The following is an 18,980-nucleotide window of genomic DNA, read 5'->3' as shown; positions in this document are numbered from 1 at the left end:
TGGCTATAGAACATTGTGACACGCAGGTAAGGATTGGACTCCTTCTAATATATTACATACAGTGGGAAAAATAAGTATTTAATACACTGCCGATTTTGCAAGTTTTCCCACCTACAAAGAATGGAGAGGTCTGTAATTTTTATCGTAGATACTTCAACTGTGAGAGACAGAATCTCATGTGGAGTGGGTGCTGATAGACTTGATGGCTACTGCTTTAGGCAAAGGATCAATTGTGTAATTTCCCTTTTATTGCAGCAGTGTTGCAGATATCCATCTTCCTCCTCTATAGGAATTCTGATGCATATTCTACACATTAGTTTGACTTTTAAGCAATGATTAATATGCTGTCTTTTACCGTAGTTCTCTTTTTCAATCATTGATGCCTTTCCTTACCTCTTTGCTTTTTCTATTTTGTGTTGTCTTTTTTTAGGGCTGGAATACTTCAGAAATGTGGTTCTAGTCAGTTCTTTACAGGATCGATATGTACCTTACCACTCGGCTCGTATTGAAATGTGCAAAACGGCTCTTAAGGACAAACAGTCAGGTGCGTAGTTCTCGAGAAAGCTTAAAATTCATTGTGGCTGCCAAAGGTTAGGTACTCAATGTGCGGTGGCGGCTCCTGTCCGAAACACATGAGGTAGACAGAGGGGCCGGGGCAGGAAGGGAAGGCACTACCCCAAGACAAAAATGTAAAATCCTGATTAACCATTTCACAATGGATGACATACCGGTGCGTCATAGGTCGTGTCACTGCCTTTGATGCGAGCTCCGCCGCTGAGCCCCCATCTTTTCCCTCCACATGACAGCTAATCTGGTCAGCTGTCATGTGCATCTAAGAACCACAGGTGGTTTCGCGATCCACCCGTGGCTGTTAACAAGTTAAATGCCGCTGTCAGTCTCTGACTGAATTAACATCGTGTCACAAGACCTGCCTATCGGCGCCCTGTCATGTGATCACGGCGCACCAATGGGTTGTCATGACAGCCGGGGCTTTGCAGAAGACCCGCGTGCCTGTCATTGTAAATCTTTTATGTGGCGTATTGTAAAGGTATCAATTTAATCAATATATAGCCTGACAAATGTGTCCCCCGAGAACATAGCCTTACGTGTGCTTCATTCTTGCTCCATCTGACTTTTTTTTACCTTTCTTTCTGACTAGTCCTGTTTGTGTCTTCCAGGACCAGTGTATGCTGAAATGATCCAAAACCTCCTTTTACCTGTTCTGCAGAGTAAGGACTGCAATCTAGTGCGATACGACGTGATTCACGCGTTACCTAACACGGCAAACTCTCTCATCGGACGAGCAGCCCACATTGCGGTTCTGGACTCTGAGGTCTTTCTGGAGAAGTTCTTTCTGGTTGCTGGCCTGAGATATTTCCAGTAGAGAGAGGACATTGCCCGACATATATATAATACCTCATTGACAAGAAATCTCAAATAATGTGGTAATAAAGTGTTAGCTGCCATTGTATTTTGAGCTGTATTTATATGTTTTTGGTTTTCATTTTTTTTCTCCTATTTTTTTTCCCCGCCTTTTACTGGAAAATAATTTATATCATCCAATTTGTGAGTAAAGATACTGTGTAGATTTGTTATTTATATTTATGGAAAAACTTGCCACCTTCTCCGAATCCTGGGGTTTAATTCCTTTTTTTCAACTTGGATTATAATGAAATTTGTAAATCTTCTTAAGCCCTGGTTTTTATGGATCCTTCATGCAGTTTCGTCCGCGCCATTATCTCGGTCTACTGTTTCTAGCAGTTTAGTTAGAAAGTTGCTTAGTTGAAAACCCTGACACGTTTGCTAACAAGATGGTTGAGGTCAGCTGGACTGACCTTGTCATAACATGTAATGTTGTACATCATTTTCTCCTGCAGTCATGGAATACTGGTTCTAAAGGTTATGGTCTTAAAATGATTTCTTTTCGTGTAGTCTACACATAGATTTTCTGTAGGTTAAGCCTCTGGTTGCGTTGATTACATGATACAGGCCTGGTTGATGAAGACCACTGTCTGAGCCACCGTAAATACTGTTCCGCTTCTGCCAGTGTGACAGTGTAGAGCGGTCCGTTATGTACCAAAGTACTTACTTGCACTGTAAATAAGGCTTTAAAGACTAGTAATGGTGACCCTTGCATGATTCATGATACCATTTACCTAAGGACATACTCTATTGAAGACCCCCTTCAGTGATGACATTGGAAACGGGAGCTACCTTTTTAAAAATAATCTGTCGCCACCCCTGATTTGTCAGTTTCCGAAAATATTTTAGCCTGCTTAAAATACCAATTTGAGAGCACTTTTTCTCATATGCCTTTCCTCTGCTTTTCCACTTAGAAAATGTTTAATAAGTTGACAAATGGGTGTCATCATTCCCCTGTCACAGGGGTGTATCCCTAATATGATTGGACAGTATCAAACTTGGCACGGACCCATCCTCCAACTGATTACACCATAAATTTCTTGTAGAAATAACAGAGGAAAGATGTTCTAGAATTCCTTATGTCCAGAAGAATTCATGTATTTACTTAAAAAGACATAGGATGAGAGGTGGCACTGATTCAGTGATTATTTTACTAGACTGGCTTACATCATTTTTTCAGCTGTAAAGAATATAGTACAAGACTTGTGAGCTCCTAATTTAGCTTTCATAAAGGGGTGTGCTCGTCTTCTTTCTTCTGGAGCGCCCTGGTCCTCTGCCTCCTGGTTTCCTGTAGTGGCGGTGCGCTCCTGAAGATTGACAGTTCAGACCGGAGTCATAATCGTGCCGCTGGTCTGAACTGTGCACTCAATCTGTAGCATGAGAGTAGGAATGGGATGCTGAAGCGGGCCTGATCTGCAGATTTAGCAGTGAGTGAAGGGGGGCTAGCTACTGCTTATTTCAGTAGCTAAGTTATGCTCCTTCTAGATAACGCTGATGTAAGTAAGGGCCTGGTTTAGTTATTGAAGACGGCAGCCAGACTGCCACACTGTCAAGTATCAAACACAGGAAGCCAAGCTGATGGAATCTGGAGCGTCTGGCCCATTATAACTATATTAGTTATTATGAGTGTTTTTGCCTGGAAAACCCTTTAAGAAACTTGAAGTATAAGAACACCTAGTGTAAATATTAGTTTGATATTGCATTGGTGATTCATTAACTCTGCTAGAAAGGTGACGTAAGGTTGGAATATATCCTTGTTGATCATGTATGGGCCCAGAAACTTGAGATTCGCTCTAGCGTTTTCGTAAAGACTGAGCTGGGAAATAATTGTTGCAGTGTGTATTTTGAAATGATATCATATAAGTAGGATTATCCCACACCTCCAGTTTATGCCATCATTACTTCTGGCGGAAATTGAGAGTCTCTGTGCATCTCTTATTAGCATTGCATTGAGATGTGGCGGCAGCTGAGTACAGTAATAATATGGTTGGAATGATCCATCCTGACGTAGTGTGGTACTGCCATCCGTCTCTAGATCATTCCCCAAGATGATGTGGGCATTTCCATTCTTTAGAGCTAGTGAATATTTCCTTTCTACCCACTACAGTCCATTATGTATTTTGTTTTCATCCACTTGATCTTTTTGGTACATTTATATATGCTATACAATCTATTTCTAGGCCGAGCATTGGTCCTAATATTGAAGAAGTCCTCTGATCGATGCCTTTTATAGTGGTTTTTGCAAGTAAAATTAAATCATTTGTTTTTGAACCTAAAACTGGAAATGCTGGTTGCTGCATTCTCGGTGATCCGTGACATGCAGAAGTGATCACTGTTATACCCCTGTCTTGTAAGACATGTTTCTCCTCTGTGTGTTTTTATAATTGGGTTAAATGTTGGCTCTTTAGGGTGCACTATGTTTTCTCATCAGTTTTTGGTATTATAGGACAGCTGGAAACACTCAATAACTGCCTCCTTTGAAGACTGTGTAGACACCACTTACACTTTCAGTACTGGAACTTTAGACATTTTTGTTTTCCTTCTGATTTCTGCCTTGTCGACCATCAGCACCATCAGACGGCCCTTTCCTCATCTTTACCATCTAGAAGATGAATGTTACCGCAATACTCCCGTGGGCTCGTCCGGAACCGATTGTATGACTCCTGTGGCATTGTAAATACTAAGAATGTGCAGAACAATAATACCTTGTTTGGTGATTGGATAAAATGTCTTTTTTTCATATTGAAGAATGTTATCGGTCTGTTGACTTACTATTGGTGCTTAATAGCATTGGAGAACAATATTTTCATGCTAGTGTTTTGGGAATTAATGCACTGAGGATGGGAGCTGTGTATTTAGGAATTGTAATTATGGGACTTTTTGTCTAAATATGAATATGTGTACTAAAATTCATGCATGTGTAGAAGTATTGTTCTGTTCCCCAACATCCTTTTAATGGTTTCACCCATTACTTCACTTTAAACTGCTGCTTTTTGTCCATTTTTTTAGTATTTTTCCATTCTACTCACAAAATAAAATTGAAACGTGCACACACCAAATCACCATGATATGATTTGATCACATCCATCACAGATCCGAAGGCACAAGGAAGATTCTTTCTGAAAAATATCTTTACAACCATTTGCCAAAGGCTTTAACAATAAGGAATAGGAACAATAGAAAGTTGCTGCAATTATAAATATTTAACATTGCGTGTTAGAATCCTTTACCTTTTCTGTATGCAAGTCTCACAATGGGGAGACTTTGTATATGATCTAGAAAGCTGCAGATTTTAGCACATTTCTCATGTGGGAGCGGTGGACATTTTGCCATTGTCTAATTTGTGTTTAACATTGTTTTGTAACTTAATTGCATTTGTATGTTTTTGTTGTTTTTTTTTTCAATTTTGTAGCTGATTTTTTTAAATTGAGCATAGCGGTATAATCCTTTTATGGTTTACTGTGATCAAAAAAGTGAAATTATTTGTTTTAACATCCTACTAGAGATTTGATTATCCCAATAAAATACTTCACTCTTTTTTTTTTTTTTTTTTTATCTACGTTATTGTTTTATTATCACGTCTGACATTTGTGTAAAAATACAATCTGAATACAAATTTGACGGACTAAGTTGTTCAGATCAAGTTCCACCGAAATAGGGGTTGTCCAATACTAGACACCCCTTTAGAATGCCTCAAATGAGCTCATTAAAATAAGAAAAAACACTGCACGAGTCCGTGTCATATTTTTTTTCTTATTTTATAAAACACACTGCGTCATTCAAAATGGATTGTAAAAACCCTTTAAATATAGTTTCAAGAATGTTTGTTGATTTTGTTTTTACATTTGTAATATCATTATTAGATCAATACTTAAAAACATCCTAGAATCTTGCACTTTAATATTAAGATAACCTTCTGTAGGGATGAGGGGAAGGGAGACCAACACTGGGGAAGGAGGGAGTGGGGACCCCTAGGCAGATCTAAAGTCATCATGTCCCTATATAGGTTCTGCACCTATCGCCGCACAGGAACCTAATTCCTGCCTGACCCTGGCAATAAGCCCTGCTTAGGGGAAGATGGGGTAACACTAGTCAATCCCCACTTCAAAGACAGCTGGGCTAGACAAACACAGGGAACACTATTGAGTTGACTCAGAGAGGTAATACAGATGTCCTCCAGCAGCACCAAAGAGGAAGAAAGCCAACTGATATAGCTCCAAACCTCAACAGGGGAAAATGGAAATATCACCAGCTATTCCCAGAAGCAGACAGGAAGTCTATAAACATCCAGTCCAGGTGTGTCAAATAGAGACTGGGGAGGTTGTCACTGGGACCAAAAGTCAGAAGGACTAGGCAGGCTTTTGCAAAGCCAATTGCAGAGACCTTCTGCAGCCAGATGCTGTGCGACTGTCTGCAGCCTCTGACAATCAAGGTATACAATGTATACATTGCGGTATTATAATCTGTTTATTTAGAAGTATTATTATTTATTGTTATAGTGCCATTCCATGGCACTTTACATGTGGAAAAGCTTTATACATAAAAAGTACAATAATCTTTAACAATTAACTGTCCGGTACAGGAGGAGAGAGAGGACCCTGCATGTGAGGGCTTACAGTCTACAAGGGATGGGTGAGGATACAATAGGTGAGGGTAGAGCTGTTTATGCATCGGTATGGTGGAGCGATGGTTAGTATAGATTATAGGTTTGTTGGAAGAGGTGGTTTTTCAGGTTCCTTTTGAAGGTTCCCATAGTAGGCGAGAGTATGATATCTTGTAGTACACAGTTCCAGAGTAGATGAGATCTACTGGAGAAATCTAGTATGCAATAGTGGGAAGAGGAGATAAAAGGGGACTAGAGAAGGATATCTTGTGAGGATTGGAGGTTGTGTGCAGGTAAGAACTGGGAGACTAGGTCACAGGTGCATGGAGGAGACCGGGTGTGGATGGCTTTGTATGCCAAAGTTATGGTTTTGAACAGGAGTCTCTGGGAAAGTGGGGAGTCAGTGCAGGGACTTACAGAGGGGAGAATCCGGAGAATAGCAGGGTGGCAGGTGTATTAGTTAGGCAGCCGAGTTTAGGATAGTTTGGATGGGTGCGAGACGTTAGAAGGGAGGCCACAGAGCAGGAGGTTGCAGTAGGTGAGGCGGGAGATGATGAGGGCATGTACTAGTGGTTTTTGCAGATTCATGGTTGAGGAATGTGTGGATCTGCAAGTTACAGTACTTTTGAGTTGGAGTCGGCATAAAGTGGAAGGGGCTTGGATCTTAGATGTATTTGAAGGAGAGATCAGAGTCAAGCTTTGTGGACCGGGGAAAGTGAGAAGCCATTGATTTTCATAGATAGGTTAGTTGGGGTGGTTAAATCAAATGGTGGAAAGATGATGAATTTGATTTTATCCATGTTAAGTTTTGGAAATCTAGCAGAGAAGAAAAATGAAATGGCGGACAGAAATGGTGGGATTTTGGTTAGTAAGGCGCTAATATCAGGTCCAGAGAGGTAGATCTGTGTGTCATCAGCATATAGGTGATACTGAAAGCCGTAAGACTTCATGAGCTGTCCCAGGCCGAAGGTGTAGATTGAGAAGAGCAAGGATCCTAGAACTGTACCTTGGGGGACACAGACAGATAGGGAGCGAGATGAGGAGGTGGTGTGTGAGTGGGAGACACTGAATGTCCTGCCTGTTAGTTATGAGGAGATCCAAGATGGGGCCAAGTCTGTGATGCCGAGAGTTGAGAGTCTGTAGTAAGAGGGAATGGTCCACTGTGTCGAAGGCAGATGATAGGTCCTCCAGGAGGAGGACAAAGTACTGAAGTGTCGCTTGGATGTGGCACTGAGTAGGTCGTTGATGACTTTAATCAGGGCAGTTTCCGTGGAATGGTGCTGTCGAAAGCAAGATTGTAAGCGGTCAAAGAGAGAGCAGGCAGAGAGGTCTGAGGACAGTTCAAAATGGAAGTGTTACAGTAATTTTGAGGCATAGGGGAGACCTGATATGAGGTGATAGCTATAGACAAAAGATGGGTCAAGAGAGGGCTTTTTGAGAATGGTTGTGATCGAGGTATGTTTGAATTATGGGGGAAGACAGCAGTTGTTAGTGACAGGTTGAAGAGGTGGGTTAGGGTTGGGCTGAAGACTGGGGTAAGGTTTGGAATCAAGTTCACAGGTGGTGAGACGTGATTTGAAGAGTAAAGTTGAAAGTTGATTTTCCATGATGGTGGAGAAGTTATTTTTGGAGGAGGAGAGTTGCGCTTTTATGAGGAGGGGCTTGAGGCAAAAAGCTTTGCCTTATGTTGTCAATCTTCTGCCTGAAGAATTATGCAAAGTCTTCAGCTGGGATAAGTGAAGAGGAAGGGAGAGCTGGGGGATGGAGGAGATTATTGAAAGTACTGAATAGCTTTTTATGGTTGTGAGACAGGCATGGTATGAGAGATAAGAAGTAGGTTTGTTTTGCTGCAGTAATTGCACAGCATTTTGACAACTTCTGTTACTGGACGGGCTTCTCGACTCCCTTTCTTTGGCAGCCGCACAGCAGTACACCTTGTAGATAAGGGCCAGAAAGAGCATGTGCTCCAGTAGATGGCAAGCTCTGCATCAAGTGGCCTCTGCTCCTCATCCTACACCTTAACATCACACACAGTACAGTCCTCAGAAGTCGCACTCCAATTATCCTTCTTTCCCTCCAATACACAACTCTCCAACCGCCCAACTGTGATGAACCACAGATGGGCAAGTCTGCAGAGCTATTTGCGCATTCTATTCCATGGTTTAGAGGTATGCTCCAAAGATTCACAATAGGACTCAATAGGAGGAAAGCATCTGCACCAATGATTTACATTTTTTTCAATTGGATCTGGGGACAGACGAAGTAGGGTCCAAAAAAATGTCCAAAATACATATAAACATACCGTATATACTCGAGTATAAGCCGACCCCCCTAATTTTGCCACAAAAAACTGGGAAAACTTAATGACTCGAGTATAAGCCTAGGGTGGGAAATGCAGCAGCTACCAATAAATGTCAAAAGTAAAAATAGATACCAATAAAAGTAAAATTAATTGAGACATCAGTAGGTTAAGTGTTTTTGAATATCCATATTGAATCAGGAGCCCCATATAATGCTCCATAAAGTTTATGATGGCCCCATAAGATGTTCCATATTAAAATATGCCCCATATAATCCTGCATAAAGGTTAATAAAGGCCCCATAAGATGCTCCATAGACACATTTGCCCAATATAATGCTGCACAAATGCTGATTATAGCCCCATAAGATGCTCTATAAAGATATTTGCCCCATATAGTGCTGCACAAACCTTGATTATGGCCCTGTAAGATACTCCATACAGAAACTTGCCCCATATACTGTAGTGCCCTACAAACGTTAATTATGGCCCCATACAGACACTTGCCCCATATAGTGCTGCACAAACGTTATGGCCCCATATAGTGCTGCACAAACGTTATGGCCCCATATAGTGCTGCATAAACGTTATGGCCCCATATAGTGCTGCACAAACGTTATGGCTCCATATAGTGCTGCACAAACATTATTGCCCCATGGATGCCCCATACAGATATTTGCCCCATTTGCTGCGATAAAAAAAAAAAAATCACATACCTCTCCGTCGGTCAGGCCCCCGACACTTTCAATAGTCACCCGCACCTCGTTCCGGCGCCACTCCATGTTCAGCACCGACGTTCAGCAGAGCGCACACTAACTACGTCACCGCGCCCTCTGACCTGAGCGTCACTGCTGAAGACAGAGCAGCGCCCGGAACGAGGAAAGGTGACTATCGCGCGGCACTCCCCTCCCTGTTATACTCACCTGGTCCTGGCGCTGTGCAGTCCCTGCTTCCCCGGCGCTGCAGCTTCTAACTGTACTGAGCGGTCACTGTTACCGCTCAATACAGTAATGAATATGCGGCTCCACCCCTATGGGAGGTGGAGCCGCATATTCATTACTGTAATGAGCGGTACCATGTGACCGCTCAGTACAGGAAGAAGCTGCTGCTGCCGGCGCCCGGGAAGCCAGGGACCTGCAGGGACCGCGCCTGGACTAGGTGAGTATTTTTAGACAGCCCCCGCTCCCCCTCCCGTGCCGACCTCTGGGTATGACTTGAGTATAAGCCGAGAGGGGGACTTTCAGCCCAAAAAAGTGGGCTGAAAATCTCGGCTTATACTCGAGTATATACGGTAGTTATAGGGGTTTTTTCCATCATAAAGAGTTGAAACCATCAGGTATAGATAACATATACAACCAAAGTCAGGGCACAAAGTACCCAGAAAAAGGACATTCAAAAGAGTATAAAATATAATTATTTTTTTTTATTATTAAGGATTAAATATAAAAAGACATGAACTGGAGAGTAAATGGGACATGTAATAGGATTCAAAAGGGAATAAAATCAAGTAGATTAAGGTTGGACAGGGTTTTCACAAAAAGGTAAAACAGGGAATATTAATTGATTTCCATGATTCATGTAAGAATTTGCAGGCATGATACCGTAAATCAAAGTGCAGACTATTAAGACAGTATAGTGACAAAGATAATCAGTGCAACTGTATGTATATAACGCAGTATAATATTGGAAGACCAGAAAAAAAAGAAGGCTTAATAAGTCCATATCTAATATAAAGGTAGTATAGAGCTTACCCATACTGAGGGGAAGGGACCCCACATACAGCCACCAGTGCCCCAACGTGTGTTTCACTGTTACGCTTTCTCAAGGGGAGTGTGTCTAATGCTGTCTGTTGCTCTTTTATGTCAGTGAGGTATGTTCATGGGCCAATTGTACGTAGTGCATGGGACACCATCCCTTTGCCACAGATGCATTCTATTCCGGCACTCAAATTCAGCGCGTGTAAGGAAAACCCTCCATGACGTCATAAACACACGCCAGAAATTGCTAGAGGCCTTCGGAGGTGCAACGAAATAGGGCATAATGCTCATGCGCATAACAGGCTCCATTTTAAAGAAGTCTAATGGAAGCGTCCATTTTGGTGTGTACATATCGGATAAAGTGCTTGTTCCTGATGTGGACGCCATTTGTAAGGAGTCAGATGGCAGCATCCATTTTGGTATGTATATATAAAAATACATTTGAAGTGAGAAAGTCATAAATGACTTAATAGTGATATATGAGTGAATATGGTGTTTGAGAAATGATACAGAGTGTAAAGGGGGAATGCGGTAAGTGTGAGTGTTACTTTCTGTTTTAATCCCTGGGGTTTTTTTTATAATTGCTGTACATACTTTAAATTGTCTCATGTTGTAAACTCTTGATATACCTTTTATAAACAATGCGTAATCTTTTTATGGAGTAAAAGTTATAATATTTACTAGTTTCGTTCCCTTGCTCTAAAACGTACCCTAAGTCTTCTGAAGTTAATTATGCTACTAATTTGGGTTGGCTCTGAACCCTTCTGTGGAAAAATCTGAGCTGGTGGCAGCGAAGTGTGTTCTGGGCTAGGTATGTACAGCTGGCAGCGACGGAACGGGGTTTTATAACCTATTGTCTCGCTGCGGCCGGATCATTTATAATTCCCTTGCTGCCTGCTGGCCAGTCCGCAGTGAAGCGGCCCATCCGGCGACCAATTATCCTAGGTGTAGTTCCCTGACTGACCTGAGGGTAAGGGGGGCGCCGGACAGTTGTAAGTTCCGAAGTGGAACTAGAAAAGTGGGATATACATAAATCCCTGCAGTTCGTGTTATATTGTAGCAGCAGTGGGATAACTAAAAAAAGCCCCTGCGGTAAATTGGTAGGTCAGTAGCCTTGGTTGTGTTTTCATTGTTGGGGGAGGTTCTGAAGTGATCCTTCGCGGTTGACCTAGTGATTTCCAAATTGATCCACAGGGCATTGCCGGCAACTGAGAATGACCAGACTGAGACGTGTCTCTGGGAGGATTAACGGCAGATCTCCAACCCCCGTTTATTATGTCACCTTTTTTATGATTTTAGCAAGTTATACTTCAACCAATAGTATAAAAACACACTTGCAACACTTAACCTATAAGAATACAGAAAAACCGGAAACTACATACAGGTCCTTCTCAAAAAATTAGCATATAGTGTTAAATTTCATTATTTACCATAATGTAATGATTACAATTAAACTTTCATATATTATAGATTCATTATCCACCAACTGAAATTTGTCAGGTCTTTTATTGTTTTAATACTGATGATTTTGGCCTACAACTCCTGATAACCCAAAAAACCTGTCTCAATAAATTAGCATATCAAGAAAAGGTTCTCTAAACGACCTATTACCCTAATCTTCTGAATCAACTAATTAACTCTAAACACATGCAAAAGATACCTGAGGCTTTTAAAAACTCCCTGCCTGGTTCATTACTCAAAACCCCCATCATGGGTAAGACTAGCGACCTGCCAGATGTCAAGAAGGCCATCATTGACACCCTCAAGCAAGAGGGTAAGACCCAGAAAGAAATTTCTCAACAAATAGGCTGTTCCCAGAGTGCTGTATCAAGGCACCTCAATGGTAAGTCTGTTGGAAGGAAACAATGTGGCAGAAAACGCTGTACAACGAGAAGAGGTGACCGGACCCTGAGGAAGATTGTGGAGAAGGACCGATTCCAGACCTTGGGGAACCTGAGGAAGCAGTGGACTGAGTCTGGTGTGGAAACATCCAGAGCCACCGTGCACAGGCGTGTGCAGGAAATGGGCTACAGGTGCCGCATTCCCCAGGTAAAGCCACTTTTGAACCATAATCAGCGGCAGAAGCGCCTGACCTGGGCTACAGAGAAGCAGCACTGGACTGTTGCTAAGTGGTCCCAAGTACTTTTTTCTGATGAAAGCAAATTTTGCATGTCATTCGGAAATCAAGGTGCCAGAGTCTGGAGGAAGACTGGGGAGAAGGAAATGCCAAAATGCCTGAAGTCCAGTGTCAAGTACCCAGTCAGTGATGGTGTGGGGTGCCATGTCAGCTGCTGGTGTTGGTCCACTGTGTTTCATCAAGGGCAGGGTCAATGCAGCTAGCTATCAGGAGATTTTGGAGCACTTCATTCTTCCTGGCACCTGCTCACAGTGCCAAAACCACTGGTAAATGGTTTACTGACCATGGTATTACTGTGCTCAATTGGCCTGCCAACTCTCCTGACCTGAACCCCATAGAGAATCTGTGGGATATTGTGAAGAGAAAGTTGAGAGACGCAAGACCCAACACTCTGGATGAGCTTAAGGCCGCTATTGAAGCATCCTGGGCCTCCATAACATCTCAGCAGTGTCACAGGCTGATTGCCTCCATGCCACGCCGCATTGAAGCAGTCATTTCTGCCAAAGGATTCCCGACCAAGTATTGAGTGCATAACTGAACATTATTATTTGATGGTTTTTTTGTTTGTTATTAAAAAACACTTTTATTTGATTGGACGGTTGAAATATGCTAATTTATTGAGACAGGTTTTTTGGGTTATCAGGAGTTGTATGCCAAAATCATCAGTATTAAAACAATAAAAGACCTGACAAATTTCAGTTGGTGGATAATGAATCTATAATATATGAAAGTTTAATTGTAATCATTACATTATGGTAAATAATGAAATTTAACACTATATGCTAATTTTTTGAGAAGGACCTGTATATGGCTGTGTCTACGTGGCATAGGAAAAAAAACAACAGCTTGTACATCAAGGTCTCGCAGAACAATACACCCTCAGTCTCATATCTTGTCCAGGCTGGAACAATGTGGCTTTATAACAGCTATGAACTTTTACCTAATTAAGTAACAGAATTTATCTCGTAAACAACAAGATGGAGTCACAAGCACCAAAATAAGCCCTTTACTTTTGATCTTAGTTTAACCTTTCACATCATCACATTGTGGCAGTGGAGAGATAACTAACATAAGCCCCCTGCACATGTGATAGCCATGTGCTGGCCGAAGGTCACCCCCGATTCGTGACATATTGGTGGCAGTACGGTGGGATTCGTGACAAGCATGTAGTGCAGAGCTGTGTGTATATAGCATGCAGTGCAGAGCTGTGAGTATATAGCATGCAGTTGATCTTAGTTTAACCCTTCACAATCCCCCCTAGAAAAATGTTGTTAACTAATGTTCAGCATCAGAGGTACTATCCCAAGGTATAAGCTCAAGGGGTACGGTCTTCACATAACTGGTGCCATGTTACCAGCCATGGCTGTTGCAGCGTACCCATCCCCCCTATATGCTAGAATTTACGAATAACAATTTTTGATGACGGTGGTGGGGATCTTTTGAAGGTAGCCATGCGCTTGGCTTCAACATCTTCATCAGGTAACTTCGTGAAATCGGTGTAGAGAAGAGCAGGGGTGGCAACGCTTTTGGTATCATCATTAGCTGTCCTAGTGCAGAATTTCCTAATACATACAGAAATACACCCAAAGAATAAGTTTTAGTATTACATACATGACAAGGATAAAGGCAGCGATGTGTAACAAACTTTGCAAGATTCCAGCTATCCAGCCCCCAATTCCTTTGATCCAATTGGCTGGATTAAGAAAGGAGAAGGTGTCTGCCCACCAACTGTCCTTATTACGATCATTGTCTTTATTATATTGATCTGAGTCTTTGAATGTCTTCTAACTTTAACTTCATAGTGCTATTGAGATCTATATAATGACAGCAAGCGGGTCCAATAACCTGATACATACCACCCTGTGCTGCCGTTAAGTAATCCAGTACTATAGTATGTTGATTAGTGACTATGATAAGTTGGTTTTAGACAGCAACAGTAGTATTAAACATTATGCCCCTTTATCTGCCACTACTCTGTTTAACCTGCTTGCAGTGCGATGTGTGAATCCACGTCGGTCTCCCTTCCAGCTTTACTGATGTAGGAGTAATGAGGAGGACTTGGTAAGGACCGTCATACAAGGGCTAGTCCGTGTTTTCTGACATGCCTTTTCACGACCACAAAATCACCAGGCTTCAAGTTGTGACAAGTGTCTGTTTCTGCTGAATCTGGAAGGGAAGAGAAAACTAGAGCATGGGTGTTAGCAAGATTTTTACTAAGCAGAATAACATATTGAACAGCACAGTCAGTTTCTTCTGATAACTGCTGAGGCTGGAAATTTGCAACGGGGGACCTGGTACCAAACAATATCTCATATGGGGACAGGCCATGTTTAGCAATAGGGGTAGTATGAATGTGGTACAGTACAATGGGTAGGAGCTCTTGCCATGGAGCCGTAGTCTCCTGCATCATTTTGGTCAATTGTCCCTTCAGTGTGCCGTTCAGCCTCTCAACTTTCCCACTGGATTGTGGATGGTACGGAGTATGGAGGGCTACAGTGGATCCAAGCATTGTCAGAACCTCCTGATACACATGAGAAGAAAAAGGCGGACCTTGGTCACTTTTAACGACTTCTGGAACACCATATCTGCATATGACTTCCATCACCAGTTTCTTTGCTGTAGTTTTTGCAGACATGTTGGTAACGGGGAATGCTTCCGACCAACTGGAGAACATGTCGACAACCACCAAACAATATTCATACCTTCCAGACATAGGCAATGTGATGTGGTCCACCTGGAGCCTTTGGAAAGGATAGTCGGGCTTAGCAAGGTGCTTCGGAGGTACACGTTGAAGTTGACCGTGATTGTAGGTCTGACAGATGTTACATGCACGGTTGAGTGTTGTCAGGACTGTAGAATTTCTGCACCAGAGCAAGGGCCTGGTTTTTTCCTCGATGTGTGGGCCCATGTGGCAATAGCAGGGTACATCCGCTTAGGGAGACACACAAGTTGGTCCTTTTTCCAGAGACCATTGTCCATACGTGCTCCATCAGCCTTCTACTGCTTCACTTCTTCCTTTGGGGAAATTCTCTGCATCGTCATTAAGCGGTCTCGCGGGGTCTGACAGAAAACCTCAGTCTGGCGTAGATCATCAGGTTCCTGTAGAGTCAGTGTTTCTTGTAACTGTTTACGCTGAGAGCATGTAGTCACCATAGCTGGTATGGTCGGTTCAACGGGTAGGAGAGCAGCAGCTTTTGCTTGCATATCTGCAAAGGCGTTACCAACAGTCTGTGGACTGTTCCTAGGACCGTGCGCCTTGACCTTGATAATGGCTACCTGGGTAGGTAATTTGATTGAGTCCATGAGGGTTTTAACAGCTTCAGCATTCTTCACTGGAGTCCCGGCGGTAGTAATAAACCCTCGATTGGCCCATAGAGCTCCGAAATCATGAGCAATACCAAATGCATACCGTGAGTCCGTGTATATATTAGTCTGCCTGTCCTTGGCCAAAATGCATGCAGTAGACAGAGCCTGAAGTTCTACTTCTTGTGCTGACTGTGAGGGCGGGAGCGCAGCTGCGTGCACTACAGTGTCTTCCGTAGTAACAGCGTATCCGGTGTGGAATCTGCCAAACTCATCAGCATATCTTGAACCATCCGTGTATAACACCAGATCAGGATTTGGAAGTGGATTTTAGTGGCATTTGATGGAGTAGCTGTCTCTTCAGTCAGGAGTTGGGAACAGCCATGTTGGAGGTAATCCTCATCACTGCCATCTTTCTTGGGGACCGGCAGTAAAGTAGCGGAGTTGATTATAGTACAGTGATGCACTTGACATCGTCAGGCAAAAGGAGTGAACACCGCAGCCGCAAGTGTTGTTGTACAGTCAAATGTCTTGGCTGTTGGAGTGTCAGTATTGCCGCAATATCATGCGGGGCAAAAATGTGCGTTTCATGTCCAAGAATTATGTCTGCGGTCTTGTCAAGCAACAAGTGAGTGGCGTGAACTGCCCTCATGCAACTTGGTGATGCCCGGGCCACGGGGTTGAAGCGGGCCGAATAATAGCCCACTGGTCGTTGCCTATTGCCATGTGATTGTGTAAGTACCCCTGCTGGGTGTCCTTCATTCTCAGACACATACAAATGGAATGGTCGAGTATAGTCCTGGATGCCCAAGGCAGGGGCAGAGGCAATAAGCCGCTTTAATTCAGAGAAGGCACGATGAAGGCTTTCCATTCAAACCGGTGCTCTTTCCTTATAGTTAATTATACTGTCTTGATTTGGCTTTTATCCTAAGTCATATTGCACGACTCATTAAAGGGTCGATTGTGACTTGTAGGATCGCTACTTCCAATAGGTGGCGCTGTAGAGTTTAAGTCCTCTTTTTCTCAGAAGAGGCAATTTGCATACTGTCTTTTAAGGCATTGTAAAGGGGTTGCATTATGCGGGATGCATCCGGTATCCACTGATGACAATAAGTACATATTTATAAACACAGTCTTCAATTATCATATAGGAATATATCCTCAAAACATATAGAATCTACACCTCCCCTAATAAAAATAATTAGGGAAAAAGAGGGTCCATTCAAAAATAAAATAATAAGTATTTATTTCAACTATTAAAACATTTAAAAATTCAAGCAGGACTAACTTACAGTGACACATACCAATCAAAAAAACAGCATATAATTAATCCAAGTGGACATCAGCTCATAGGTTTAATGAAATATATCACTCATAGTCCTTAGTGTGTCTAGGTACCGCCCATAATTACCATATAAAATGCATGTGCAAAGCAGTGATAGGGCTTCCTTGTGTCTAAGGGTACCGTTACACTAAACGATTTACCAACGATCACGACCAGCGATACGACCTGGCCGTGATCGTTGGTAAGTCGTGTGGTCGCTGGGGAACTGTCACACAGACAGCTCTCCAGCGACCAATGATGCCGAAGTCCCCGGGTAACCAGGGTAAACATCGGGTTACTAAGCGCAGGGCCACGCTTAGTAACCCGATGTTTACCCTGGTTACCATCGTAAATGTAAAAAAAAAACAGTACATACTCACATTCCGGTGTCCGTCAGGTCCCTCGCCGTCTGCTTCCCGCACTGACTGTGAGTGCCAGCCATAAAGTAAAAGCATAGCACAGCGGTGACGTCACCGCTGTGCCCTGCTTTCCGGCCGGCACTCACAGTCAGTGCGGGAAGCAGACGGCGAGGGACCTGACGGACACCGGAATGTGAGTATGTACTGTTTGTTTTTTTGTACATTTACGATGGTAACCAGGGTAAACATCGGGTTACTAAGCGCGGCCCTGCGCTTAGTAACCCGATGTTTACCCTGGTTACAAGCGAACGCATCGCTGGATCGGTGTCACACACACCGATCCAGCGATGACAGCGGGAGATCCAGCGACGAAATAAAGTTCCAAACGATCTGCTATGACGTACGATTCTCAGCGGGGTCCCTGATCGCTGCTGCGTGTCAGACACAGCGATATCGTATGGATATCGCTGGAACATCACGGATCGTACCGTCGTAGCGACCAAAGTGCCACTGTGAGACGGTACCCTAACACTACACAACAACAGAGAGGTTTACACTCACTGAAAAGGAAAAAAGTGAAACATACAGTACTTGTAGATACTCACATAAAGTGCCTGAGAGCTAATGAGGTAGAAGATTTAGGTGCCACCACCCTTTAGGTCTGAGAATTGAATAGGGATATCCGTAGGTACATCTGATGACTTGATTATGGAATTGGCCGCCCCAGTGTCTACCATGAACTTAACAAGGGTGTCCCCGACAGGAAGTGTGACAGATGATAAAGAACAAAGAAGCAGAATAGGTCTTATGAGCGGGGATCACCACAAATGAGGATATGGCAAAAAATGAACACAACTTTATTTGGAGAAATATGCAAATAACAGAGCACTAACATTTAAGAACATTTAAAAAGGAAACATATTTGTGCCCTATACACAGGCCCATAATGAGGCTACAACCCGCACATGACTCTTAGGCATAATAAAGGAATGGCTTACACAAGAGTACCCATATAGACAGCATTGCCAGAATGTAAAAAACACCCATAATATACATAAATACCCCAAAAATCTCTAGACATCAAAAAGTTATGGGGCCTTGATGATCTGATAGTCCTCACAAGCATGCCAGTAGTTGAACACAAAGCACTGCCTAACCCTCAGGTAGTAAGAGAGAATAGTCCAAGGTACAGCCAGTTATAGGGAGGAAAAGCTATTAGTTAAGCTGAAAAATAATACATGGTGTATAATCCACAGCACACCCAAATAGGTCTAAGCACTGAGAGAGAGGTGTCCAGGCCACATATGAGCCTCAAAAAATGGACCCTTCCATACGACCGACCACATGTGATGCCATCGAACAATATACAACCTAGCAGAGTCTTAGTGCAGGCAGCGCGGATGCCCAACGCGTATCGCCACCATCTGGTGGCTTCGTCAGGGGTAGTGTCCGCAAAGCGTGCCTGCTATTTAAATATACATTCAATAAATTACATTACCACAAACAGCTGTGTTGCTGCTGGTCCACTGTATGGAGTAAACGAGCACAGTGCATTCCCCGGCGCTGGTGATCATACCAGGTATGTGAAGCAGAGCGATCATTAAGCAAAGCATTTATAAGTGCACACGCACTAATGTAGATACAAACCAATGCCTAAGCCCTGGTACAAGGTATGATAATTAATCCAATGGATGTAACCTCTGGTAACGGCTCACAGAGATAAGAGCAATCTGCAAACACATACATAAAAATAAAAAAATTATAATAAAGGCTCAC

The 18,980-nt window shown here is 42.9% G+C and overlaps 1 protein-coding gene across 4 annotated transcripts in view; it reads left to right on the top strand.

Moving 5' to 3' along the window:
* The window catches only part of FAM135A (family with sequence similarity 135 member A), a 146,749-nt gene extending 141,783 nt beyond the window's left edge, over window positions 1-4,966 (top strand). For all 4 annotated transcript variants that reach the window (XM_077289955.1, XM_077289956.1, XM_077289957.1 and 1 more), the window contains 2 exons: window positions 431-544; window positions 1,179-4,966. In XM_077289955.1, the coding sequence (XP_077146070.1) occupies window positions 431-544; window positions 1,179-1,384 (320 nt within the window). In that variant the 3' untranslated portion in view covers window positions 1,385-4,966. The remainder of the gene's footprint in view (window positions 1-430; window positions 545-1,178) is intronic.
* The last annotated feature ends 14,014 nt before the right edge of the window (window positions 4,967-18,980 follow it).

Source organism: Ranitomeya variabilis, chromosome 2, assembly GCF_051348905.1.
Source record: "Ranitomeya variabilis isolate aRanVar5 chromosome 2, aRanVar5.hap1, whole genome shotgun sequence".
In the NCBI taxonomy this organism is placed as follows: domain Eukaryota; kingdom Metazoa; phylum Chordata; class Amphibia; order Anura; family Dendrobatidae; genus Ranitomeya; species Ranitomeya variabilis.
The sequence above is the reverse complement of the archived record's forward strand: the minus strand, read 5'-3'. Positions and strand labels throughout refer to the sequence as shown.